Here is an 11,416-nt window from a genome sequence, read left to right as displayed (position 1 = left end):
TGGGGCATGGGGGGGCGGAGGGGGGGGGGTCATTGGTGGGACATTAGCTTTCGTGTATAGTTTCTATATTGATGCATTTCAGTTAATCAAACCAGGGCAGGACTTACTCAGTTGGGGAGAGTTATAGAACAAAGAGATCTAGGGGTACATGTTCATATCTCCTTGAAAGTGGAGTCACAGGTGGACAGAGTGGTGAAGAAGGCATTCGGTATGTTTGATTTCATTGGTCAGAACATTGAATACAGAAGTTGGGACGTCTTGTTGAAGTTGTACAAGACATTGGTAAGGCCACACTTGGAATACTGTGTACAGTTCTGGTCACCCTATTATAGAAAGGATATTATTAAACTAGAAAGAGTGTAGAAAGATGTACTAGTGTTGAAGTGGAAATTTTCCTGTTTCTTGACTGTGATAGAGAAACACAACAACAACGTTTGTTTCAACAAAGTAACTAGCCTTTATTTACGAAAGACTGCATGCAGTATTTTGGCTGAAACTTGAGGTCAGAGAGCAGTTGACACAACATGCTAATTCTTCCCCAAGTCTGCGCTTGCACAAAGAATCAGTTCAGTATTTATACATAATCATTATCAGTTTGCGTGACCAGAGCTTTTTCAGGAATTTGATTAGTAATAGAATCATAAGCAATGACTTTAATCATGTCATGACTTGCTGACCTCCTAGAACTTTTTGTCTCAACATTCATATCTTTATCTTGTCCTTTGATATAACAGAAAAAGGTCGGTGGTTCCTTCATCCCTGACCTTATCTTGTCTTGGTCATACAGTCATAGTTTCTGAGGAGTTAAACTTATCAGGCCTTACAGAGGTCAGTGGAACAGCCTGATTTTCTGTGGTCTTATTCATGTCTTAAGTTATGCGGAGTCAGCCTAATCAGGTCTTACAGGGGTCTGGCAATTTGAAATAGTTTGGTCAGCGTTCTTACATTGTACCAGATAGTTGACCAATTTTCCCATCATGCTATTGCTTAGTTCATACAACTTCACACTAGGATGCTACTGGGGCTTAATGTTTGAGTTATAAGGAGAGGTTGGATAGACTGGGACTTTTTTCTCTGGAGCATTTTTCTCTGGGGTGATCTTAGTGAGGTCTATAAAATAATGAGGGGCATGGATCAGCTAGAAAGTCAATATCTTTCCCCAAAGGTAGGGGAGTCTAAAATTAGAGGGCATGGGTTTAAGATGAGAGGGGAGAGATACAAAAGTGTCCAGAGGGGCAATATTTTCACACAGAGGATGGCAAGTGTCTGGAATGAGCTGCCAGAGGCAGTAGTAGAGGGTACAATTTTGTCTTTTAAAAAGCATTTAGATGGGTAAGATGGGTATCGAGGGATAAAGGCAAAATGCAGGCAATTGGGACTAGCTTAGGGGTTAAAAAAACGGGTGGCCATGGGCAAGTTGGGCTGAAGGGCCTGCTTCCGTGCTGTAAACCTTTCTGACTCTATGATCCGATTGATGCATGTGTATGATTCAGAGGACAGTATCCGGTGTAAATGAATGAATAAACGAACACACTTTCCATCACAGAACTCACACAAGCGTCTTTTGCAAATTGCGTGCACCCAACTCAAACACAATGTTTACCTTTAAATTTTACCAATAATACAATGCAACATCTGTGTTAAATGACTGAGATTACTATTAAACAAGTTCAATAAATGATGCTGAATGACATTCCAAATGTGGGCTATGTGTGGCACTTGATCAATTCTATGGATTCTGGCGGCTCTCCGGTTTCCTGATTCATCCCTGAATGGTCAGCAGTTCCGGAAGTGTGATTCTGTTGGGAAAATCACAAGTATAATTGTTAATTTTTAATAATCATTGTCACACAAATGGAGTCACATCTACTTCTGGTGATCATCGGCACCAGAAATGACAACATCAACCTCTTTGAACCTGGCAAAATCCTTCTTACTAACATCTGGGTGCTTGTGCCAAATTTGAGAGAGCTGTCTCACAGACTAGTCAAGCAGCAGCCTAACACATGGTCACACTCTCCGAATCACACCTAACAGATAATGTCCCAGGCACCACCATCAGCATTCCTAGGCATTCCCATGTCTCACAGGCAGGACAGACCCAGCAGAGGTGGCGGCACAGAGGTATACAGTCAGGAGGGAGTTGCCCTGGGTGTTCTCCACATTAATTTCGGGTCCCGTGAAGTCTCTTGGCATCAAGTCAAAAGAAATCAGGACAAGGAAACCTCCTGCTCTAGGGCACATGCCATTCCACCCCCCCTCAGCTGATGTGTCAAAACGCCTCAATGTTGAACACCACTTGGAGGAAGTGCGGAGGGTGGAAAGGGTGCAGAATGCACTTTGAGTGGGGGACTTCAATGTCCATCGCCAGGAGAGGCTTGGTAGCACCACCTCAGACCAAGCTGACTGAGTCCTACAGGACATAGCTGCTGGCCTGGGACTGCAACAGGTGGTGAGGGGACTAACAAGAGGAAAAAGCATACTTGACCTCATCTTCAGAGTAGTAACTTGGCTTCTTTAAGGGACGATCCTTTGAGGGTCATGTGATGGGCTGGACCCTATGGAGAGGCTGCATGGGAAGCCAAGCCAATCGGGAGAAAGGGCGCATGAACTGGGACTGGGAGGAACCTCAGCCATTTCCAGGGAGGAGAAGACAGTAGACGTGTATTGCAGTACTGTCAGACCCTTGTCTTGCACATATATTATTTTTAATAAATGAATTATTACTTGATGCCACAATGGGTCACCTTCGACTTTACTACACTGGCAACGAGGAAAATCTTTGTTACTCATCGGGAGGTCTCAGTTCACAGTTAAAGGGGGAAAAGAGTAAGTGTCAAAGCTAAGAAGAGACAGGTACATAAGTCATATAAAAATTCCTTTAATCGGGGAGATTGAGCCGTTTGACCCAGCAGTAGAAAACTTGGGGCAATATATCGAAAGATTGCATTAGTTCTATGCAGCTCATGAGATCACAGTGGAGGAAAAGTGAAAGGGGATACAACTCACAGCCTGTGGCCTATAAACTTACTGCCCAGTGAGGTGTCAAGCATCACCTGACGCTCTATCTAAACACGTGACCAGATAGTCGAAATGGTCGAAGATCATTTTAACCCGAACTTCAATTATTTTAACCCCCAATGTTCAATCATCATGATGAGATATAAATTTCATACTGTAGTCTGGGAGCCAGGGGAGACCACCTCCGGTTTCATGGCCAGATTGAGAGGGTTAGCAGAGCACTGCGAATTCGGCCTAGCTTTAGGAGAGATGTTAAGAGGCCGTAAGACCATAAGATATTTGAGTGGAATTAGGCCATTTGGGCAATATCCCGTGGAGGGGGTGGGGGGTGTGGTTTAACAGACCTTCCTTATACTGTGTAGACATTTACACAGTGGACGGAATGTCCCAAAGAAATTCTAAGGGCCCGATTTTACCATCAAGTTGTGCCCGTTTCCAGGCGCAAATACTTGGTAAAGTTGGGTGTGAGGCGAGTAGCTCGATCTGCGTCCGCCACTGCGCCGGTTCCCCCTTTACAAAGGGTCGAAAATGGCAACCGTCTGTACTGCGCCCGAAATGGGCGTGATGTCGATTTAAATGCATTCGCATACATTAAAATTAACTTAATGGGCTGCACGCCCAAACTTACTGGCACTTCCCCCTTTACCACCGCGTTCACCCATCCAGATTCGATGGGAAACAGACATGCTCTAAAAAAGTCCAATTCGGGCGCTCCAGCTTCTGAGGAGGTAAGTTCCAAGCGTCCGGCGGCTCTCTGACTCCACTCAGGTCGGTGGCGGGGGAGGCTGCAGGGGGTGAGCTGGGGGGGTTCCATTCCCACTCTGCCTCTGCTCAGTGAGGGGGAAGGGGGGGTCCTCTGCCACTCTGTGTATGATCAGTGGGGAGGAAGGGGGGTCCGCTGCCACTCTGCATGTGATCGGTGGGAGGGTAGGTGGGGACCGCTGTCACTCTTTGTGTGATCAGTGGGGGGCACGGGGGTCCACTGCCACTCTGCCTGAGATCAGTGGGGGGGGGAGAGGGGGTTCCACTGCCACTCTGCGTGAGATCAGTGGGGAGAAGGGGGGTCTGCTGCCACTCTGTGTGTGATCAGTGGGGGGAAGGGGGGTCTGCTGCCACTCTGCGTGATCAGTGGGGGGATGGAGGAGGGTGGATCACTCTGCTTGACTTTGGTGGGGGGGGGGAAGGGGCCATGATTGGTCTGCGTAGCGGGGTGTTGGGGGGGAAAGGGGGGTCATTAATGTTGTGGGGGTGGGGCAATGTCTGTGGGGGCCAGGGCGGAACCATTGTCCGGCCCAGGAGCGATGTGGCAGGGGAACATTCTTCTATTTTTTTTTACTGCGTATGTGCAGTTGGAGGCACCGATCGGAGCTGTGGGATTTCGGGTGCGTTAAGCCCCAACAAGGGGCTCCTGCAGCGCAATTCAGAATCGCTGCTATTTTTTTCAGGCAGGGTGCGTATGGTGGCGCCTGAGAAGGGGTCGAAACGTCGGATCTGAAATGCTCCCAGTTTCAAGTCCACGCAGAACTTCGAATGAAAATGGAAAAATAGGGCCCTAAGTGTCACAAAAGTCTGAAAATCAGAGTTTTTAGCTGAAAACTGGAACTCAGGCTCCTCATCCTTCCCTCCCCCCAACCCCCCCAACCCCCTCCCCTTACCGGTGTGAAACTCCCTCCTGCCAAAAGAATTTGACAGAGTGTGGGAAAATTACACGGGGTATCTGACTGAAAAAACCAGAGTGAAACTCTCTGGTTTGTTTTGCGGGGGGAGCGGATAACTTCCACCCAGGAAGTCTGGATACTCACTCTAAGGACATCTGTGATGGAAAACAGCACAATATTTGAATCTACGTTTGCTGGTCGATTTTAGCGATATTCGTCGCTTTTATTCTATGTTCAGAGCTTGTTCACTGGTTAGTGCTTTGACTTTGAATGACATTTACCTCATCGATCCCGTTCGCTCCATCGTTTTCTTCAGATACAGAGTCGAGGAAGGAATGCAATTCCTTGATCCTGTTGTCAACGTACTTTTTTGCCTTTTTATCTGCTCTCGTTTGCAGTGCTCTCATAATAAGCTGTTCTTTCTTCATCTCATGCAGGTAATCATATTGATATTTGTAAAAATAATTCTTAATGTTGCAGCAAGTGCAACAATGGAGAGAATAGAGGAGTAGCATTATGAAGAGGAAGATGAAGGTTAGACTGCCACCGATGAGCTGTTGAGGAAGTGGTGAAGAGTTGAGAATCATTTTAGCAACACCCTTGATCAAAACTGTTCCATTTATAAGGCAATCTTCCAGTGGCACAGTGGTTAGCACTGCTGCCTCACAGCACCAGGGACCTGGGTTTGATTCCCGGCTTGGGTCACTGTCTGTGTGGGAGTCTGCACGTTCTCCCCGTGTCTGTGTGGGTTTCCTCCGGGTGATCTGATTTCTTCCCACAGTCCTGAGATGTTCGGTGGATTGGCCACGTTCAATTGCCCCTTGGTGTCAGTGGGGGCTAGCGAGGGTAAATGCATGGGGTTATGGGATAGGGCCTGGGTGGGACTGTGGTCGGTGCAGACTCAATGGGCCGAATGGTCCCTTTCTGCACTGTAGGGATTCTATGATTAACAGTATGATCATGATTGATTGCCGGGTTGTACAGTGTACACTGTACAACACACACACACACACATACACACACACACCCCCAGCCCCTTCCAGTGACTGCATTTAACAGAGCAGCCCGCTAGCCTTCAGGGAGGGCTGGCCGTCCCTTGGTATGAAACTCCTTCATTGCTCACAATCCCTCTCTCACACATAAGGAGCCTGTGGGCGCTACACTGGGTGTTAGCAAAATGCGCTGGGGCCCTTCCCCTGGGTTTCCCGGGGAGCGAAAGGGGACCTTCCTCAGCGAGCTCCCGTGTGGCTGCTTGTCTAAGCTGTGGCAGCAGTTTGTATATTCTGGGTATTAATTCCGTGCAGGCAAGCGTCTCTTTCTGAAAAACTGGGGTGATGCCACATAGTCAGGATTTGCGTCAGAGAGAGACAGAGAGAGAGAGACGTGTGCCTTTGCTGGAAACTTGGCTGCCCTGAGTGACTGGGCCACTGGTTAATTTGAGAGTCCATTCAAAAAAGAACTTGTGACCTCCATAAGTGTTCCAAGGGGGATTATATGATCCAGCAGGATAAGGGTGCGGCCAGAGGAAGCAGCTGTGGGACGGATGCAGAGACCAGCAGCCTTCATGGGGCTTTCTACAAATATTTGGACAATGTTGATGTGATATGGGCTGTCTGCCAGATCATCTTTTAGCGACTATTGAAGTATCTGACCCCATTGTGCACTGTCCTCGGTGTTTCCCCTTCCTCATCTACTGTGGAACTGCTGATGAAGGAGGTTCATAGAATCATAGAATCCCTACAGTGCAGAAAGAGGCCATTTGGCCCATTGAGTCTGCACCGACCACAATCCCACCCAGGCCCTACCCCCATATCCCTACATGTTTACCCGCTAATCCCTCTAACCTACGCATCTCAGGACACTAAGGGGCATTTTTAAAACGGCCAATCAACCTAACCCGCACATCTTTGAACTGTGGGAGGAAACCAGAGCACCCGGAGGAAACCCACGCAGACATGAGGAGAATGTGTGAACTCCGCACAGACAGTGACCCAAGCCGGGAATTGAACCCAGGTCCCTGGAGCTGTGAAGCAGCAGTGCTAATCACTGTGCTACCGTGCCGCCCAAGGTTCCTTGAGCTGTGCCAACCGTATGCACTCATTCAGGCTGAGAAGGCAGCGTGCCCTTGGAGCACTATTCTGTGAGTGAGAGGAGTTCAGTGAGGGCTGGCAGCAACTGGCAGGCATTAAATAAACCCAGGGCAGGGCCAGATTGTGAATGGGTTGCCACAGAGGTATGAAGGGGTCCAGATGGGCATGGTGAGCATTGAACAGAAACCTCTGAGCTGCGACACAAAGAGGCATAGACACTTTTAACAGTCAGGTGGTGGGAGGTAGCTAGAACTCATAAAGTCACAGTGTCATAGAGGTTTACAGCACGGAAGTAGGCCCTTCGACCCAACTTGTCCATGCCGCCCAGTTTTTACCATTAAGCTGGTCCCAATTGCCCTCTATACCAATCTTATTCATGCAACTGTCTAAATGCTTTTTAAAAGACAAAATTGTACCCGCCTCTACTACTACCTCTGGCAGCTTGTTCCAGACACTCACCACTCTCTGTGTGAAAAAATTGCCCTCCTGGACCCTTTTGTATCTCTCCCCTCTCAACGTACACCTATGCCCTCGAGTTTTAGACTCCCCTACCTTTGGGAAAAGATGTTGACTATCTAGCTGATCTATGCCCCTCATTATATTATAGACCTCTATAAAATCACCCCTCAGCCTCCTACGCTCCAAGGAAAAGAGTCCCAGTCCATCCAGCCTCTCCTTAAAACTCAAACCATCAAGTTCTGGTAGCATCCTAGTCAATCTTTTCTGAACTCTTTCTATCATAGAATCCCTTCAGTACAGAAGAAAGCCATTCGACCCATTGAGTCTGCATCAACCACAATCCCACACAGGCCCTATCCCCTTAACCCCACACATTTACTCTGCTAATCCCCCTGACACTAGGGTCAATTTAGCATTGCCTATCAACCTAACCCGCACATCTTTGGAGTTTGAGAGGAAACTGGAGCACCGGGAGAAAACCCAGGCAGACACGGGGAGAAAGTTTAATAATATCCTAGTTTAATAAGATCCGTGCTGTAATAGGGTGACCAGAACTGTAAACAGTATTCCAAGTATGGCCTTACCAATGTCTTGTACAACTTCAACAAGACGCCCCAACTCCTGTATTCAATGTTCTGACCAATGAAACCAAGCATGCCAAATGCCCTCTTCACACCCTGTCCATCTGCAACTCCACTTTCAAGGAGCTATGAACCTGTACCTCTAGATCTCTTTGTTCTGTAACTCTCCTTAATGCACCATTAGACACACTATTAAGCCGGTCATCCAAGGCACCCCTGATGACTCTCCCAATCCCCTTCCCTGGCTTCAGCACTTTGCCTCCAGTTAAGCCTCCACTTCCCCCGTGTTGAGATGTTCAAGCCATCCATGCAATGCAGAACCACTTATTTCTCCCCCGGAGGCCATGGTGCCATTTGGTACCTTTCGGTACTTTAATTCTAATCAAAAAAGCCAATTCACAGAATCATAGAATCCCTACAGTGCAGAAGGAGGCCATTCGGCCCATCAAGTCTTCACTGACCACAATTCCACCCAGGCCCTATCCCCATAATCCCATGCATTTAACCTCGCTAGTCCCCCTAAGACACCAAGGGGGCAATTTAGCATGGCCAATCCACCTAACCCGCACATCTTTGGAGTGTGGGAGGAAACCCACAAAGACACGGGGAGAACATGCAACTCCACATAGACAGTGACCCAAACCACGAATCGAACCCAGGTCCCTGGCGCAGTAAGACAGCAGTGCTAACCACTGTGCCACCGTGCCATCCAATTTAAATTAAGTCCAATCATGGTCCCTGCACGAGGGAAAAAACTAATCCAAGCTGACAAGGCAAGGCCTTGCACCCCATCCTGGGCTTGATCTAATGCTTCACTTTAGCCTAAAGGCCGAGATGGCTTTTGAAGCACAGAACCAAAGCACAGTGGTTAGCCCTGCTGCCTCACAGCGCCAGGGACCCAGGTTCGATTCCCGGCTTGGGTCACTGCCTGTGTGGAGTCTGCATGTTCTCCCCGTGTCTGCATGGGTTTCCTCCGGGTGCTCCGGTTTCCTCCCACAGTCTGATAGACGTGCTGGTTAGGTGCATTGACCCGAACAGGCGCCGGATGTGGCGACTAGGGGAATTTCACAGTGACTTCATTGCGGTGTTAATGTAAGCCTTACTTGTGACTAATAAATACACTTTACTTTAAATCACACCCAGGTGACTCGCAGCTGGGGAGGTGGGTGCATAAGCGGGCGATGGCTGAATGGGCCATCCAGCACGCTAACATTATTAAAATGAAAGGTTTAGCATAATTATCAGGTTGCTAACCGCTCTGAGGCCGATCAGGGCCGGCAGGGTGAGCTGAGTGAAGCCGAAATACACTTCGGGTAAGCGTTCTCCAAGGTGGCCTTCACAACACATGACAACACAGAGTTGCTGAACAGAGACTGATAGCCAAGTTCCGCACACATGAGGACGGCCTCAACCGATCTCTTCGGTTCAACCCACAATATCTGTAACCGCCATGACTTGCCTGGGCTTGCAAAATCTCACTAACTGTCCTGGCTGGAGACAATACACATCTCTTTAACCTGTGCTTAACCCTCTCTCCACTCACATTATCTATACCTTTAAGACTTGATTACCTGTAAAGACTCGCATTCCAACCATCATTTTGTAAATTGAGTTTGTGTCTTTACATGCCCTGTTTGTGAACAGAACTCCCACTTACCTGATGAAGGAGCAGCGCTCCGAAAGCTAGTGGCTTGTGCTACCAAATAAACCTGTTGGACTTTAACCTGGTGTTGTGAGACTTCTTACTGTGTTTACCCCAGTCCAACGCCGGCATCTCCACATCATGGCTATGTTTTCTATACAGTAGTTACATTTACTATGTTTAAAGACATTACTCACCCGTGAATAAGTACAATGATGATAGAGTCCAGATAACATGTTACTGGATGTCCCTGAGCAGTTGAATTCGGTGCATGTTTTATTTGTCACCCTTTCATCTTCCATTATCCAAAAACAGGTATAGTAATCACCATCCAGAAGCAACAGCCAGATCCATAAAATTGGTGGAGTCAATATTTTAAAGAATAATAGGAAAGGCATAACATTACATCTGTAATTTTTTCCTTGGCACGTTCTCCACCCCTGGCTAGAACCCTCTGCTGTCCCCTGTCTAGAACCCTCTGCTGTCCCCTGCATAGAACCCCCTGCTGTCCCCTGCCTAGAACCCTCTGCTGTCCCCTGCCTAGAACCCTCTGCTGTCCCCTGTCTAGAACCCTCTGCTGTCCCCTGCATAGAACCCCCTGCTGTCCCCTGCCTAGAACCCTCTGCTGTCCCCTGGCTAGAACCCTCTGCTGTCCCCTGTCTAGAACCCCCTGCTGTCCCCTGCATAGAACCCCCTGCTATCCCCTGCCTAGAACCCTCTGCTGTCCCCTGCCTAGAACCCTCTGCTGTCTCCTGCCTCGAACCCTCTGCTGTCTCCTGCCACGAACCCCCTGCTGTCTCCTGCCTAGAACCCTCTCCTGTCCCCTGCCTAGAACCCTCTGCTGTCCCCTGCCTAGAACCCTCTGCTGTCCCCTGTCTAGAACCCTCTGCTGTCCCCTGTCTAGAACCCCCTGCTGTCCCCTGTCTAGAACCCTCTGCTGTCCCCTGCCTAGAATCCCCTGCTGTCCCCTGTCTAGAACCCTCTGCTGTCCCCTGCCTAGAACCCCCTGCTGTCCCCTGCCTAGAACCCCCTGCTGTCCCCTGCCTAGAACCCCCTGCTGTCCCCTGCCTAGAACCCTCTGCTGTCCCCTGCCTAGAATCCCCTGCTGTCTCCTGCCTAGAACCCTCTGCTGTCTCCTGCCTAGAACCCTCTGCTGTCCCCTGCCTAGAACTCTTTGCTGTCCCCTGGCTAGAACCCTCTGCTGTCCCCTGCCTAGAACCCTCTGCCGTCTCCTGCCTAGAACCCCCTGCTGTCCCCTGGCTAGAACCCTCTGCTGTCCCCTGCCTAGAACCCTCTGCTGTCCCCTGCCTAGAACCCTCTGCTGTCCCCTGGCTAGAACCCTCTGCTGTCCCCTGGCTAGAACCCTCTGCTGTCCCCTGCCTAGAACCCTCTGCTGTCTCCTGCCTAGAACCCTCTGCTGTCCCCTGGCTAGAACCCCCTGCTGTCCCCTGCCTAGAACCCCCTGCTGTCCCCTGCATAGAACCCTCTGCTGTCCCCTGCCTAGAACCCTCTGCTGTCTCCTGCCTAGAACCCTCTGCTGTCCCCTGCCTAGAACCCTCTGCTGTCCCCTGGCTAGAACCCTCTGCTGTCCCCTGCCTAGAACCCTCTGCTGTCTCCTGCCTAGAACCCTCTGCTGTCCCCTGGCTAGAACCCTCTGCTGTCCCCTGTCTAGAACCCTCTGCTGTCTCCTGGCTAGAACCCTCTGCTGTCCCCTGTCTAGAACCCTCTGCTGTCTCCTGCCTAGAACCCTCTGCTGTCCCCTGCCTAGAACCCTCTGCTGTCCCCTGCCTAGAACCCTCTGCTGTCCCCTGGCTAGAACCCTCTGCTGTCCCCTGCCTAGAACCCTCTGCTGTCCCCTGCCTAGAACCCTCTGCTGTCTCCTGCCTAGAACCCCCTGCTGTCCCCTGCCTAGAACCCCCTGCTGTCCCCTGCCTAGAACCCCCTGCTGTCCCCTGTCTAGAACCC

General features: G+C 49.7%; 1 protein-coding gene across 1 annotated transcript; it reads right to left on the bottom strand.

Moving 5' to 3' along the window:
- Positions 1–440: 440 nt before the first annotated feature.
- Positions 441–9,898, bottom strand: LOC144497819 (uncharacterized). The gene is made up of 3 exons (XM_078219257.1): positions 9,649–9,898; positions 4,961–5,233; positions 441–1,799 (listed from the first exon to the last, which is right to left on the bottom strand). Exons 1-3 carry the CDS (start codon positions 9,847–9,849, stop codon positions 1,707–1,709), a joined length of 567 nt encoding a protein of 188 aa, XP_078075383.1. The 5' UTR covers positions 9,850–9,898; the 3' UTR covers positions 441–1,706.
- Positions 9,899–11,416: the final 1,518 nt, after the last annotated feature.

This window comes from Mustelus asterias, chromosome 8 (genome assembly GCF_964213995.1).
Source record: "Mustelus asterias chromosome 8, sMusAst1.hap1.1, whole genome shotgun sequence".
NCBI lineage: Eukaryota > Metazoa > Chordata > Chondrichthyes > Carcharhiniformes > Triakidae > Mustelus > Mustelus asterias.
Note: the sequence above shows the minus strand (reverse complement) of the source record. Positions and strands in the feature narration are given on the sequence as shown.